General features: G+C 42.7%; 1 protein-coding gene across 1 annotated transcript in view; it reads right to left on the bottom strand.

Annotated features, from left to right (window-relative positions):
• The window catches only part of kif1ab (kinesin family member 1Ab), a 69,819-nt gene that overhangs the window by 36,060 nt on the left and 17,096 nt on the right, over window positions 1-16,663 (bottom strand). Inside the window, exons 3-15 of the mRNA XM_061241084.1 lie at window positions 10,936-11,009; window positions 10,127-10,306; window positions 9,510-9,578; window positions 9,221-9,399; window positions 8,030-8,141; window positions 7,691-7,768; window positions 7,460-7,525; window positions 7,314-7,331; window positions 7,116-7,194; window positions 6,871-6,949; window positions 5,644-5,786; window positions 4,920-4,958; window positions 548-681 (exon numbers count right to left, since the gene is read on the bottom strand). Coding sequence (XP_061097068.1) covers window positions 548-681; window positions 4,920-4,958; window positions 5,644-5,786; window positions 6,871-6,949; window positions 7,116-7,194; window positions 7,314-7,331; window positions 7,460-7,525; window positions 7,691-7,768; window positions 8,030-8,141; window positions 9,221-9,399; window positions 9,510-9,578; window positions 10,127-10,306; window positions 10,936-11,009 — 1,250 coding nt within the window. The remainder of the gene's footprint in view (window positions 1-547; window positions 682-4,919; window positions 4,959-5,643; window positions 5,787-6,870; window positions 6,950-7,115; window positions 7,195-7,313; window positions 7,332-7,459; window positions 7,526-7,690; window positions 7,769-8,029; window positions 8,142-9,220; window positions 9,400-9,509; window positions 9,579-10,126; window positions 10,307-10,935; window positions 11,010-16,663) is intronic.

Raw genomic sequence — 16,663 nt, 5'->3', positions numbered from 1 at the left:
ACCTTAAGTGAAACAATGGTTTAGATAGCTAACTTAAATCACACTGGCTTACTAGTTACCAATTTGTTTGAACATACATTAAGTTATTCAATTTGGCAATTTTTGCTGTAAATCTGTTCTCATTTTCACATTTTCTTCCTTATTCCTAATTCACATCTTCCTTCTGTTCACTCTGCAGGTAGGTACCTACTGAAAAAGTTGGAGCTAAGACTATGCTTATGCTTTTAAGCATTGATTTTATTGCTGTGAAATAAAAAAGTATATTTAAATAAATAAACGTCTAAAAGATAATGTACTTATTGGCAAGTGAGCATTTTCATCAATATATTTTCACGACTAACCAACTATTCCAATATGACTCATTTAGTTTTGATCATAGAACCCTACTAACTCTCAGTTAAACCTGAATACTACTTCCTCTGCATAGTGCTGTAGATATCCAGCAGCTGGCATATCTTCCTAGTTCTTCAAAGGTTTTTGGCATACCCTGATACCAGAGCAGTCAGAAATGAGAGGAGAGATGGCTGATGGGAAATGTAGTTCTCACCTTCAGCCTCTCAATGGCCTCCTCACTGCCAGGGCTGAACATGATGCGGTCATGAAGGCTGTTGATGGAGCCTGCTCGGCTGGAGAGGGCGGACAGAGAGGGGGAGGGACTCATCCCCGTCATGGCATTGGTCACTGTGGAGAGATCACCCTTTTGATTGGAAGTCTGCTGATTATATATAATGTCCTTGTAATCCGACAAGTCTGTCGGAGGAAAGGGGAAAGTTAAGGGAGAAGGTGCCGTGGGTGGGTTGGGAGAGCGGGAGGTGAGACAAACGGATTGCAGCAGAAGAAAGGTGGAAAAAGTGGAACAGGGAAAATAACAAAACAGCTTGAAATTAATCCTGCAAAAAGAGCAAGAACTAAAATGTAAATCATGAGGCTGGATGGAAAAAATTTGGCTCAATCCCTGTGGCAGACACACAGAGCCATTCAAGACTATTACAGACTATTATGACATTCAAAAGCAAGACACATCATAGAGTGTGAGAAAGCAATGGAAAACTCATAAAGAACTGCACAGTGAAATGTTCAGTGTTAAATCAACTCTTACTCAGACCTGGGCTCAAATAGTATTTGTTTTGGATTCTGCATTTGACAAACCTAGATATTTGAACAAATCAAATTATCCCTTAAGTTGATCAGGTTAGGCTACTTGGGGGGGAATTAACAGGACGTTGCTGCAAAAGAGCATGCGTGCTCAGTCAACTTACCCTGTATAAATACAGGTTAATAAAACTTCAAAAATCCCAAAAGTGCAAACCCCGCCCATGTGCTCCTCCTTGGAGGTTCACAAGTACCAGGCAAGCTCAGAAGCACAGAAAATTATTTACATCCAAAACAAATACTATTTGAATCCAGGTTTGCTCTTATACATATGGTCCCTACTGGAGTGGAATTAACACAGGACATTTTACTCTGTGCATAATTCATATCTTGCACTGAAATGTGTGCCAAGTTCTGAAATAAAGTTTTTCATTAGTACAGTGATACCTTTATGCACAAGCAGTATGATGTACAAATGACAAGCCAGCCTATAGCACCTTAAAATGTACATTCATGTGCCAATCAAAATCATCTTGAGATATAAACAACATGCTTCATTCCCATAAACTGTTATTCAGAGGCTGATGAATCCCCAATACATATCAAATGATGGAAGAAAAGGATACAGCACAATATTACCATTCAGATTTACTACGTTCTTAGGTACACAAACATTTAGGCGCTCAGCCTTCCTCAGTGTGCTCATGAAGGCCTATTACTGAATTACTAAATACATATCAAATCTTAATGGTAATATCTGTCTCTATTTATTCAATTCAAAGTATACTTCATAAAAACGTCCATTTTCATCACTTATGAAAACGATCGGTTATAAAAGCTGTTGAGGATCTATCATTTCTCTGTGACATCCAGAATAGGGAACGTGATATGTAGTGGGATAAGGCAGGCGATTTAGCAAGGCCAATGACCCCCCTGTGGTGGCAGTACAGCCCAAGCTGCTAGATTTCAAAACAAACGAGCGCCCCTACGCTCAACAACACCCCTAAAGGCGTGTCTCACGCACACACACACACACACACACACACACAACAACACAGACAAAATGGAGAGCTTTCACATGATTTTACATCACGACACATGCCACATCCATTGCGTTGCGTTTCGTACTTGGCCAGCACAAATCAGCCACAGAAAACGCCATAAATATCCTGTTCCACAAAGCGAGGTTCGGGTTAGTACAAGACATTGATTCTCAGATCTGACTGAGCAGGCCCGCGGCTTGATTTACGGTGTTTCTGGGAGCACTCAGCCCGCACCGTGCAATCATGTTGCAGTTAAGAGGAGGAGAGAGGCAGAAAACGCATCCTGGTCCCACAGCTAAAGAACGTAATGAAATCCATTATAGGACAAAAAAAAAACCTCAACCTGCGGTAAGACAGCAATGAACCTGTTACAATACTATGAACGCAGACTGGCCACTCCTGTATGAAGATGCCATTCCCAGCCAATTACGCCCGTGGTTTTATTGTCAAAAAATATCAAGGTTTTTAATATCATTTGATATTTTTTCCCTGGTGCTCTTAAAATGTCTGTAGTTTTGAACATTAGCTTAATGCACTACTTAATCAAACAATATCCATACAAAATAAATATAGGGGACCAGGATTATTGTCAAGACAGAGCAAGATAATGATTTCAGAGGCCTTTCTCGGCACAACAGCATTCAGAAAGGATGGCACTGCCATGGCAACATGTATCCGTAATGTCATCATACAGTATGACTCACAGTCAGAAACAAAGAAAAAATCATTTTGAATCTTGCTTCTTTCCGCAGGGGTACAGCTGTAGTTGGTAAGGGGTGTAGAGAATGTACCTTTCATTGATATCAATCCTCAACCTCTATTTGAATGTTTTTCATAATGATACCAGTTCAAATAGCTAATCTCCCATTACTGGCAGAGTCCTTTCTGGCTGCAGATTTCGTGATTGGATCCGACACAGAAATGACTTCTATGCGCTTTGCATGAATTGATTTTGGTTATAATGAAGGAAGCCTGGTGCAAATCTCTTATTTCTTTGCTGTAATTGCAATAATTATGTAATATAGAGAGGGACAGAAAGGTAAATGCTGCCAGATTAGACTGCCAACGCCTAACTGCCAACGCCATCTTCCCTGAATGACCCTTCAGGCAGTGGTTAAATGTATTAAGCATGATGAATAGACTCAGAGCCACCATGAACATTATGGTGAATTCCCTCATTTACAGCTCACTCGCACTATAATTCCCTATACCTCTTCAATTTAGTCCAATCAGAGAGACGCCATTACTCAATTATTAGAAAAGGCTATGCTTTTTACCAAGGGGAAGATCTTTTCAAGACTGCACAGTCCCATAACAATCTATTTTCAGCTTGAACCCGTTAGCCTCTGTCCTGCACTTCCTAATTAAGCCTGTACCAGAACATATTTGAATCTAAGCGGATCCATTTTGCCAGTGCATTAACTCTCTATGGCTTCCTGCCTCCTCTGGCAGCTGAGCCTGGGTGTGAGTTGAGTTTTTGGGGTTGGTGGGCGGGGAAAGCATCTACAGGGTCAGGGATATCAGGGGTCAACCAGAAGCCTATCAGTGGATGGGTCACGGAAACAGGGGGGCCATCGTGCTGGTTGAGCATATATACCCAGTGGCAAGTAGACCTGTTTTCATTAGAAGCCAGTGTAGGATGAAAATGGTTACACCTTAAATGGGTACTAAAATGCATACCACAGAGAATACACTGGACAATAGGAATTTCCTTTTGCTCCACACAGGTTATTTGTGAAGTCTAGCTCAAAGCTAATGATTCAATTGCTATGTTGGATTATTTATGAACATGCCAAACCATGTAATTGTGTGCCACCAGTTATGTAATGTAATCTAGGGTGAAAACGAGGAGCATCAGCAGGTGCTTACTAAGCATCTTAGAATCTCTATTGATTTCACTAGAAAGAGCAAATCGCCGAACGTGGCAGGAAGACCGCTGTTTACAAACTGGGTTCACTTGTCCAATACTGTTTCAGTGATCCATTTGATCTCGCCTGCGTCCTTTATCGACGTTAACTCTGTAAAGGAAGGCACCTGGCGAATGTGTTTACTTGCGGGGATTTGCAGCTGCGCTAAGCCTTAGAGCCACAGCCACAGTAGGCCGTTAAACGCAGGCCAGCAGCACTAGAACAGCATCGGGGGCCCGGTGGCCTGACACAGACACCCAGCCCAGTTCTAAAGGACTATTGACCAGATCTCAGCCTATAATTACTCTGTGGATCTGGCAGATTTAGGGAGCGTCAATATAAAGAGGGAAATGGTGAAACTGTGTAGATTTCAAGTGAAATCGATTTGTTTTGTGTTGCTAATTGGGTTTCGTAACTCGGCACTTAGAACTAGTAAATAAATCTCTAAAAGTCTAATTCCATTGAGGAGGGGAGAGACGCATGCACTGATGATTATGATTATGATTTTTTAAACTATATTTTTTTCTGTTAACTTTGGAATTGCCAATTGTCCCTTAGAAGTAACTTACACCTGCTATGAGTACTGCCACCGTGACACATGCTCTCCTTCTAAGCACTTGCCTGTGAGTTGGTGAGTACTTTATACACAACAGGCTACATAGGCTACAGATCATGTTAATCAGATGAGCAGCACATCTGTCATTGGTGACTACTGGTATCCGGTGGCACGGAGAAAATACCCTACCCTTCCCAATTTTACCCGAATAACACGGACCCCCAGTGATATTCTACTAAAGACACAGCTGAGGCTTAAACCTTAACCTGTTAGGCCTTAATCAAGCTGCAAAGCATGGGCGTGCCAAGATACAGTACACACGTTTCAAACCAGCAATCTTGGGGCCGGCAGCCGGATATGCTGAGAGACAGAGAGAAGAAGAGACACAGTGAGAGACAGTCACACACACCTCAGTCTGGACTCCCTTCACACAGCCCAGCTAATAAACAATCCACAGCCATACAGACAGGCATAAGTGAGACAGGGGAGGGGACAGAGGGTTAGGTACAGACCACACGTCCATGGTTAGGGACCTCTTTAAACAGTGTGGGAGAAGCTGTGTGCGTATTGTGCAGTATTAATATCTGACTGTGGCTGTGTGTATAGTATCCAGTATGTATTAGTCTCTGGCTGTGACTGTGTATTATACAATATTAGTATCTGGCTGTGACCGTGTGTATAGTATCTGGTGTGTGTTAGTCACTGGCTGTGTCTGTGTGTATAGTAAACAGTATATATTAGGCTCTAGCTGAAACAGTGTAGTATGCACCCAGGATCTGATATCCAGGTTAGAGGTTTGATGCGTTGTGTTCAGAGATGCTCTTCTGGATACAGCTGTTGTAATGTGTGGTTATTTGTGTTACTGTCACCTTCCTGACAGCTTTGACCAGTCTGGCCCTTCTCCTCTGACCTCTCTGATTAACAACGCATTTCTGCCCGCGGAACTGCTGCTCACTGGATGTCCTTTGTTTGTAGTGTAGGTGACTGTGTGTGGTACATGTAACAGTGGGTGACATTGCCATTCTTACAGGGCGCCGTGTCTTACTTTCAATAATGTCCCCGAGGCCTTGTGCGCAGAGTAAGTCCTTCAGTCGGGACACCTCCTCCTTCAGCTCGCGCACCAGACGGTTGTTGGGATCCTCGTTGATGACTGCATTGCAGCGGATCTGTTTGGCCCGGTCAGCGTACCTGTGGGATGCAGGGAAAGGCCTAAGCACTGCTCACTTAATTCAACAGTCATTACTTAAACTAATGAGCAAATGAATGCTATTTGAGTAAGATATACTTTTTTGAAAAGTATTAATTTGTCCTCTGCATTTGACCCATCCAAGTTACTTAGGAGCAGTGGGCAGCCACAGTGCAGCGCCTGGGAGGAACTCCAGTTCTGAGCCAAGTCCCTTGGTCAAGGGCAATGGAAGGAGTACACCTAACCTGACATGCATGTCTTTCAGTGTGGGAGGAAACCAGAGAACCCGGAGGAAAATGTGACTTCGTCCGGGTATGGTATACTGCACTCAAATAAATTGGTGAAGATGGCAGTTATGAGTGTCTGCCAGGCTCAGTGTGGAAAACCACACATGAAGCACGCAGACATTATGTCCACATAGCAGACTGTGCTTCTGGGAGTATAATAGGAAAGCTTGAGGCCTGCTACCTTTAAGAGCCTGGCTCTGACACAGCTCAGATCAGCAGTCTCCTCTAGAGGCAGACAAACACTGCACCAGCAAGTTTGAAGGGTGTTTGGAGGGTGAGACGGCAGCAGCTCAATGCTCCTCATTAAACTCAGCTGATGACAGGATGTTGCTCTTACATAATGTGGTTTCAGTGGCTATTTCCTCTTTCATACCAACGGTCCAGGAGGCTGCATTAGACACTGAGGCCTGGAATCAACCAGCCCATGTCCTTAGTTTTGACTTACAAATAAATGTTTTGTGAGTGCACTGCTCTGCTGTAAAATCCAGCTATGCCAGCTTGACCAGCTTGAAAATGGTATGCGTATGAGCAGGTCAACCAGCTAGAGCTGGTAGCTTGTCTGAGCTGGTAGCTGGTTGACAACATAGCTGGTAGCTGTTTCAAAATATAGCTTGAGCTGGTCAAACCATGTGAAGCTGGAAGCTGGTCTGGACTGGTCAACCAGCTACCCGCTTATTCAATACCTAGCTTGAGCTGTTCTTTTCAACAGGGTGGTCCCCAGAACAAAAGTCAAAAGACAGGTGATTCTTGCTCCCAGGTCTGAGATGAGGGGGTCCGTCTCTCTGCCTGGTGGACCTACCTGAGTGTGCTGAGGGTCTCGTCGTAGTTAATGTCAGCAGGGCTAAGGGCGGCCACCATCGCAGTGCGAGAGTTTCCACCTGAGAGAGAAGGGAGGCCCAGTCAGACAGAAGGCACACAGTATTGTTTTATACACTGTATATTTATATCATGTGAAAAACTATTATTCTGTATGTTTTTAATATACTATCAAAGTCCATCTACGGCCACTGTTCATATTAAATGTGTATATTACATGGCCCTTACCTAGATTCTCTCTCAGTAACCAGGTTAACACGGAATCTCTGTATGGAATGAAGTTTTCCACCTTCTTTTTCTTTTTGTTCTGTAAAATAAATAACAACAGATATAATAGTAATGTCTAGGTTTGTACGATGAGCATTCATAAACAAATATACTGAATGTCAACATATTGTTTTGAAAGATTTTTATGAAGTGTCATACCTTGTTTGGACCAGAATCCTAAAATCAAAAGAAAATAATACATTTTAACATGATAAATTATGATAGAAGATATAAAAAATGAGTAAAGTTCATGCTCAAACAATTGAATAATGATCAAAAATGTTATGAAAGAGAATGGTCCTGACCACTTCTGCCAAAGCAGAGATGACCTTCCCCAGGGTGGTCAGGGATTTGTTGATATTTGCTCCTTCCTGAAAATGAACGCAAGACAGCCATTTCAAACTAAAGGCACCACTCAACATTATAGCCTTGTGCTTCAAAATGTGTTCAATCCCTCCTCAGTCAACATGTATGCAAACACCAAGGAGGTCTTTACGTATTGCCCATCCATCATTGTTAGATGAAGGCAAGCTCACCTTCAGCCTGGTGCCCTTGGCCCCTGTGGAATCGGCTCTCTCGCTTCCAGCCAGATCCACTAAACTGATTTTGCTGACCTAAGAGGAACAATCACAGGACAATCATAGAGTGAGCCTACTTTACTACTTTGTATGCACACACACACATGCATGAACATGCAGGTCACTATATTATATACATTATCAATTTAGCAAATTTTCTGTAGAGTCGACTGTTCTATACATGTCACATTTAGACTTGTGCTAGAATAAAGGGCAGTTTAGTAAGGCAATGTTTGTTTGATAATCGATAATCGATATCGGCTATAAGCACAGCGGGGCCTGTGACCACTGTTCTACCTTCTCAGACGTGTTGTCAGTCTCTGCATCACTCCTTTTCTGGGTGAAGATGATGTTGAACACGGCGTGAGAGCGGCTGCTGGTCTCGTTCATGTTTGTGGCTGCCACAGTCCTGAGTGGAGAGGTCACAGGGACAGGGGCAGGGACAGGGACAGAGGTCAGGACAGTAACAACAAACAAGCTCCCGCAACTATCTGTGATTGGTGTCATCAAATTAGCACGCGTCACAGGTCAAATATTGGAATTGCTGAGACCAAAAAGTATCATGTAAATGCATAAACATTTGAGTATATTGTACGTAATGCATTTAAATATACTGTAATTAATTAATGACCACAGGTTTTAATGTTCTTATGTCCAAATATTTTATAATCATTTAATCTAATAGGTTCTTTCTAAGTTTTGTATTTTTATTGTTTTGTTGTTTTGGCATCTACCCCCCATTTTCTCTGTACCATAAATGTAATGCATGGTAATCACATGGACATGGTAATCACCTAACAAACAAAACTGACAGACCTTACTGGACTGAGGGATTACATGGTAATTAAATGGGCAGTTTTTCCAAGTAATTAAATCATTTCTGTATCCAGCAAAGCTTCTATCTCAGGGGTAAAAAACATTGAATATAGAGAGAGCAAATCCATTTAACCTCCCTATCCTGAAGAAAAAAAGCATTTGTCATGCTGTCTGACCCTGAAAATTCTGATTATGAAGCGGCCTCTAATTAATTCACTCTTTTTGGCTAAGTGACCCTTCACTGACATGGATTACAGCTATACACTTTTGCAGTGGGCTGTTAGTTAATGAACTAAATTACTTTAATTAAAGAGATCAAGCTAGGAAAATTGCTGAGACGTCATCCTTGTATGATGAGTACTCATCAGTCCACAGTACAACTCCAATGTCCATTGTCAGACAGTATGGCCAAATGATTCTGCCTAGCTAGCTTATATGCTTACAGGCAAGGTGATGTTTTATCAGCTTTTTATCCTGTTTGTATGTGAAGAAAACAAATTAATGAAAAGTTGAATTCATTCATAACTATACCGCTCACCATTATTTTATGCTATGAAATATGAACCCAGCTCACGCCAAACCTGCTACGGAACATTCCAGTTAATAAGAAAACAGAAAACACACAACTTCTCGAAGGAGTAGGGGGACATGAGGTGGTCAGCTCCCCATTACCTGGCTTTGTTCCCAGAGTCCATCAAGTCTTGGATGTCACTGTACGAGGTGACGGCTAGCTTAGACAGATCCTCCACGTAGGGCCCCATCAGTGGGTGCTCCCTGACTCGTAAGTTGCCCTTATTTTTGGGGTTTAGCAGGTCCCGCACGCGTTCACAGTAAATCTCCATGTAGCTTACCTGGCGAAAGCACAGGGCAGATATTTTAAGGGGGCATTCATCCAGACAGGATGGTGTCACGACATTGCTGCCATTGACAGCCATGGAGGCAGAGATTATGGAACACTCACCTCCACGGAGTAACCCATGCCGTTGTCATTGCTGCTGTCATTGATTTTGGTGAAGAGGTCTTCGCAGAGCTGTGGGGGAAAACAAGATGGCTGCTTTAGGGAGAGCTACATAAAACAGGTTCCATATCATTTTCAAGTCTTGTGCTACATTATGCCTTCCAAATACAATGAGCACATTTAATTTAAGAACTGCATCATTGAAGTGAGAACCAAACTGCTTATCATGGGAATAAAAATTTATAAAAATAAAATGGTTTGTGCAGGGACGCGTGTTCAATGCTCTTTCAGATTCTGTGTTTGTTACACTTATTCAAAACCAGGTCTGAATGCTCCAGAATGCTCTACAGTGCAGGTAGATTATGATTCTCAACGGACTAAATGGTCTGTTCTCTTCATTATTTAGCCTTTTGTTTTTATATCAGTTTTGTGCCCTGCTGAAAAAAAACAGCTCAAGCTGGGGTTTGAAACAGCTGGTAGCTGGTTGACCAGCTCATGCCCAGCTATATGACCATCTTGGCCAGCTCAATTTTCAAACATCTTCAATTTTACAGCAGGGTGTGCTATTCCTTTTCAGACTATGTCTGCGGTAATTTACTTAGACACAAGCTGTGCTTTACCAGAGGGATGATGCCCTGCTGGTCCTTCTCCTGCCTGCCCATCATGGTGTAGGACTTCCCAGCCCCTGTCTGGCCGTACGCAAAGATGCAGACATTGTAGCCCTCAAAGGCATGAAGCAGCATCTCCTCTCCAATGTCTTTGTACACCTGCAGCTGCGATGCATAGTTAATGTCCTCGGGCTGGAGGAGATAAGAAAGAGAGAGAGAGAGAGAGAGAGAGAGGGAGAGAGAGAGAGATGTTGCGTTAGAAACAAAACATGGCCACATTCCAAACACAACCACATTTCCACTACTGTGCCACAATACGACCACATAACTACTAACATTTCCACCGAGGGTTGCCAGTTGCCCGGTTTTGGACCTGACTGTCTGGTTTTCAAATTATTTGTACAGGACCGGTTTGTGGACCTCACCGGACAATATGAAGAACTGACTGAAATTCAACCACTAGTTTCCGCCTCCACGCCGCCTCGGCCACGGTTCTGACACATGTGCCCATGGATGCTGTCCGGTTTTGACAAGTTCTTAATCTCCAACCCTATTTTCACCTAAAATATTGACCGTGGTTATTTGTACAAGCTTAGGATAATATTAAGGATATACATCGGGTTGAGCTGAAATAATGTCAATTAACTTCAACGACAGTCAAACAGGGCAAAGTATTCTCTGCAACTACATATTGGTATTGCGGGGACAAGCATGTGTACATTTCTTCAAATCCTATTCTAGTATATAGGACAAGGCCACAGTAGATCAACATCACATTAGAGCATACACAAGGCCAAGAGGGCGTGGCCTGAGTGACTCACCGAGGTGTGTGACCAATAGGAGAAATCAAAGTTGAAGCTTTTGTTCTCTTTGGGCTGCTTGGGGTTAAGGATGGCTGGAAGAGAGGGGCAGAGGTTAGACATATCAGACCGCACCCGCATTCAGCACTGCACATCACGTAATACAGAGAACCAAGAGGACCAGGATCAATCGAACAGCACTCATCTTAGCCAAGCACTCCCAAACCTCAGACTGGCCTCACCTTTTGCTTGTCTGGCTCCCAGATTAAACTAACAGGGCTAACAAATACATTTGTTCAAATACATTTTGAAGAGAGCTTCTATTTGGCATTTGTGCAATACTCCAAAATGAAATAAGGCATATTTCTAAGCCCTAAGATTAATTTGCACATCTTTGGTTGTGATATGGTACTGAAAATGAACACAGTATAATACAGCTATATGCCATATAATATTTGCAAAAGTAGCATTCTTGTTCAAATATGCAGATACCCTTTTTACCAATACGCAAAAGGTTCGTATTTTTTACTAAATGACACATATTCAAAAAATATTACATAATAATTATGGCCCCTTTTACATAGACACAAATGCAAAATGTATGAGTAGTCAGAAGATATAAAATACATATGTGTTATAGATCTGGCATATATAATTCAGATTTGGATTCACTAGTTTTTTCATATATAAGGCACTTCAGTTGAATCTTCTATGGAGATCATAAGAATTGTATACGTATGTCTCATATCTCACTACATATAAAAGGGGCCAAAATCAAATAAAATAAAAATAAAATGTTTTCTATATGTTTCAGTTAGTAGAACATACTCATCCACATACAGTATATGATTTTGCACATGGGTATGCGAGTGTAATTCCTGTGTGTTTTTCCCAGTCGCGTCAGAGATCCCAGCGCTCCAGACGCACTCAGGGCAGGATGAAGAGGAGCTGAGCGTCGGCCGTTTAGCTCGTTTTGTTTGCGAAGCCTGTTGCTCATCAGGGAGAGCGGTGCGGTGACTCACCCTGCTCAGAGCTGCAGCACCCTGATCACGGCGGCAGACGACAATGGAAAAATCGATGACGGCATAAACGAAGGAAGCGATTGCTTTTTGAGAAACGGCTGCAGCTCCAGGGAGAGGGGGAGTGGGGGGGGGGGGGGGGGGGGGCGTTCTGCTAGCCATTCGCAATCGAAGAGGGTCAACCGCTCTCTTCCCGAAAGCCACTTGCATTTGCATTTCAGAGCCTGGACCGGAGCTAAATTTTGCGACATCGTGACAAGAGGTCCCAGCGGGCGCCTCTCCTTGGAGACCTCGGCTACACGCGAGGCAGCGGCCAATGAGAAACAGCACCTCAAAGTGACTCAGCAATAGCGTTTAAGACTAAAGAGAGCCACAAGTGAATAATTGAATGTTGATGAAAGGGTCTGGGGATGCTAGACCGCCGCCTCTTCCTCCTCTAAGGGACCTGACCTCATCCGCGCTAAAGTACGTTTCACTGTCTCGACAGTTCCTCGTCAGGCCCGGAAGGACTAAGCTAATTGGCAGCTGTGCCGGACAGCAGACAGCTGAGGCTGGCTTCTCGCAGATTTGAGAAATATGACAAAGTGCGACGTCGCCCCGTGAGGCGACCCTTGATGAATGGAGTCTGAGAAGAGGAAATTAAATGATACCAAGAGCCTGGGCTTAACTGGCAGTAAGCACACTCGCCAAAGAATTGATGTGGTGCAACTCTATCTCCCGCGACTCTTGACTGCCGCACCGAGTACGTACGTGACCGTTACTTCAAATCCTGCCACCTGATGCATAATCCATAAGGGCTTTATGAGTAATGTGCTTTTAACACGATCCAGCCGTGCCTCGAAATCCATTGTGTCAATGGCCGCGAGAACAGCCTCTGGTGTGACACACATCGCTTGTGTCGTTTGGTCCCCTCGCCACAGCCATTTGCAATTCAGATGCCTCGCCTTTGAATAAACCCCTTCGGCGCTGTCCTTGTGAGTGCATAGGTTAGCGCTCCTACTTTGCAGTAAGCATGTCTTGAATTTCAATCAGGCAGTGAGAGGTCCACCCAGCGATGCTTCAGTAATGAAGGGTGAATGGGCAACCTCATTTGTCAGGCTTAGAACATCACAGAACTAGGACCCTGCCCAGGATGAAGGTCTGATGTGAAACAAATCTACCCAGCCCGTGGGATTTGCCTTGGTAAAAAAACCAATGGTCAGTTCAACGGACATGATTCTTCTTTGGATGACTCACAATGTTGTGTAGATGGGGCTCAAATGACCCTTCGCTAAGACCCAACCCCGTTGGTTACCATTGAGTCCGGCAAACTTTCTGGGTGATCACTGAATGTTGGCGGCAGTGATTCACATTGTGCTGTATAGATATCATCCAGTGTCAGATTAATCGAATAGGCCCAAAGTCCTTATCTTTGTAGTAGTCTTAGCACTTGAAATTGTACTTCCCTCTAGGGTCTTTCAACACACTTGTCCCTCGTTTGGGTATGCACTTTGTTGTACGTCGCTCTGGATAAGAGTGCCTGCCAAATGGCAATAATGTAATGTAATGTAATGTAATGATTCAAGCTAACTCAGCTCCTCGTCTATAATGTAAGAAGCACTTTCAGCAGCATTGTCACATGACCCAGCATGTGACTGTGACCTAACAGGTATAATTCAAGTAACAAAATCCTTGTTCTTTACACTGCCAGACTGGACAATGAAATTGGGTTATGTCTCACTACTCAATATGGTAATTAAATAAAAAGTAAGAACAGAAGCTTTGAAAAAGATGGTTGTTTTGATCAAATACTAAATTTAGTCAAGCTATCATAACAAATGTGGCAGGGTATCCTACCTCTCAGGCCCAACCCCCATCCGTCCTGTCACCAGGTTCCCTCAGCAAGTGAGAAATGAGATCTAAACTGACCTTCCTGAGCAAACCAAGGTTAAACAAGCTGGAGGGCTGCAATGTGGTGTTATCTCTCTGGTGTAATTCTCTTAGCTGTGATCTGCCATAAGCGAGCTTCTGCAGGGCTTTATTGATGGATAACAGGAGCAGCAGTCCAGAGCAATGCTGATGGAGGCCCCAATGTCTTCTGGTGAATGTGTCTTTCATTAGGGGATCACTCTCCACTAATTAAGCAAACTCGTGAATACATATGCACATTCTGCACATACAGTATCTCTCTCTGCACATCTCTTTCTGGAACACACATAAAGACACTCTCTCTCCACCTCTTAACTCTAAGGACTCTCTCACTTGGACACACACACACACACAGACACAGACACATTCTATTGCTTTGAATAAATACAGGCTTACAGCCAGAGACACACAAACATATGCACATATATACACAGACTTTAACTCCCTCCAATTTCTTTCTCTATAACACATATAAACACACGGACACAATCCCAAACTACCCACACATGGCTGAGCCTGTTCAGTTTAGCATACAAGACTTCAGAGCAGATATTAGTGGCATTTCAAACACCAGGATTCGGCAGTGAAATTCACACGGGCACATCGAGACACAGCCAGGCGAGGCGAGGCAGATGGACAGATCGTCTGAAATCAGATTCCTGCGTCAGACATTTCCCCTGAGACTCTTATGATGAGCACTTCCTGTGCAGCGGTACTGCTACTGCCTGCTGGAGGCACGAATAAGCAACAGCTTTTTAATGGGAACAGTGACCTGAGACAACACTGGCGGCCATCACGACTTCTGAGATTGACAACAGGCACAAACATCAATTGCACTTTAACATGCTCATCATACTTCAATAGACAAATCTGTTCATTTTTGTAAATTCTACAGTATAAAAATGAACTAAAATGAAATTACATTTTATTCAGCAGTGGAAGAGACAACCTAGATTAAATAAGAATGTCTATTTTATTTTGAATAAGTTGTAGTTTTTATCTTAACCAAAGCAGTTTGGCAGGTTCACCAATATGCCAAATTCACTCACCAGAGTGTGAAGAAAAACACAGAGCTACAGAGCTTCACAGGCAGAGCATCTCAAACCGCACAATGGAAAAAGAGACAGGAAGCGTACACAATGGGTGATTGTGACTGTATTAGTCAACATTTTGGTCGACAGACCTTTTTCAAGATAGTCAATACAATCACCTGCCTCCCATCTCGTTTTTCATTGTGAAGAAACAACTTCCGAGCACTTTCCGGAGCTTATATCCATATGGGTTTGTACTAACAATGTGTGAGTCGGATTTGTTTACTCTCATACAGCACCCGCATTGTGCATGAAGCAATTTAGTTGCCCTGCACAGAGGAGACCACTATGAGTCACTACAGTCATTCTGTCTCCCCGCAGACAGAAATCTGTGCCTGCTTCTCAAACCACAAACATACGAGGGCACAGAAGCGAACCACAGAGAGAAATTGAATTAATTCACAAAGAAATACAGCACTTTAAGTGGATAACATGTGACGTAGTCCATAAGGAGGCCGAGATTCAACGCAAATACAAGTCCTCCCATGCGACCAGGAATCAATTTACCACCATAGCCCAACGTTATCCATAGCCTTCTCTGCTTTCCCACTGTCTAAATGAAGTGAAAAACACTCAAATAACCCTCAAGGAGTGGTCCATCTTCACTTCACTTGCTTTCAGATGAGTAAATAATCTCTTTATTGTGATGTCCACTATCATTATATAAACTGGCTTATACATATGGCTTTAAAATTTATCAATAAATTCTACACTTAAAATAAGCATCGACTGATGCCTTACTAATTATAAAAACAGAAAAGATTGTGAATTCCAAAAAAAAATTTTAAACAGAATACAACGTAAATCTGAAAAGACAGCGTTTCTTAAAAAGGTTTGTGCACAGGCTGATTAGTGGCAGCCTGTGGATTGGATCTACGCCTTCCGGCACTTTCTTGGAATGAGACAGTGCTATGGGAGAAAGACTGTCAATTAACTGAGAAGCTCTAAAATAGAGAGAGGCAGCTTTCTCAGCCTCCTCCTCTAACTGAAAACCCTCAGGACTACAGGATGCTGCTTGTGTTGGGTTATACTCCAGGTTTATTAAGACCCTCCCTACATAATGCATCGCAGAAGCCATCCCCTCCATGCCCCCTCTCTCTATCTGTTAACCTATCTACACAAAATGTGTGGATTGAATCGAAGAGGGCATTCTACACGATTCTGTATTGAGGAATGGTCAAAGATCACGTCCAAGATGTTCAGCAATCACATAAAGAGCTATATAATGCTCCAGGAGTGTTATCCTAGCAAAGAGAAGGTGCACACAGTACTGCGGTGCATAGGTTGTGTAAAAAATGAGTTGTTATACAAAATGTTTTTCTTTGTTAGAATAAAATCATATAATATTTCCATTTTTGAGCATGTAATGTAGCTTACTATCTGCGCTGTTTATACACAGCCTTCTTTTTTCTTCTTTATCAATGATGAGAATATAATTTGAGGGCACTGTATATTGCCTCTATTATAAAGGGATATGTGTGACCATGTACAATGATTTTTTTATGATTTTGACCAAGAAATACAACCATACAGTACAATTTATTGGAATACTCCTCTCGGTTAGCTTCGGCTGCCTCATCCTCCGCTGTCTGTCTCTCTTGCTCACGTAATTCTTCCTCTGAAAATTCTGATATTTCTTAGTCAAAATCAACAAGCTCGTAATATGTCACTGGACATGTGATTTTAAAAATGCCTACACACATAATTTAAGCATTTAATCCAAATAAACTC

The sequence above is a fragment of the Conger conger genome, chromosome 5, assembly GCF_963514075.1.
Source record: "Conger conger chromosome 5, fConCon1.1, whole genome shotgun sequence".
NCBI classification, from domain to species: domain Eukaryota; kingdom Metazoa; phylum Chordata; class Actinopteri; order Anguilliformes; family Congridae; genus Conger; species Conger conger.
The sequence above is the reverse complement of the archived record's forward strand: the minus strand, read 5'-3'. Positions and strand labels throughout refer to the sequence as shown.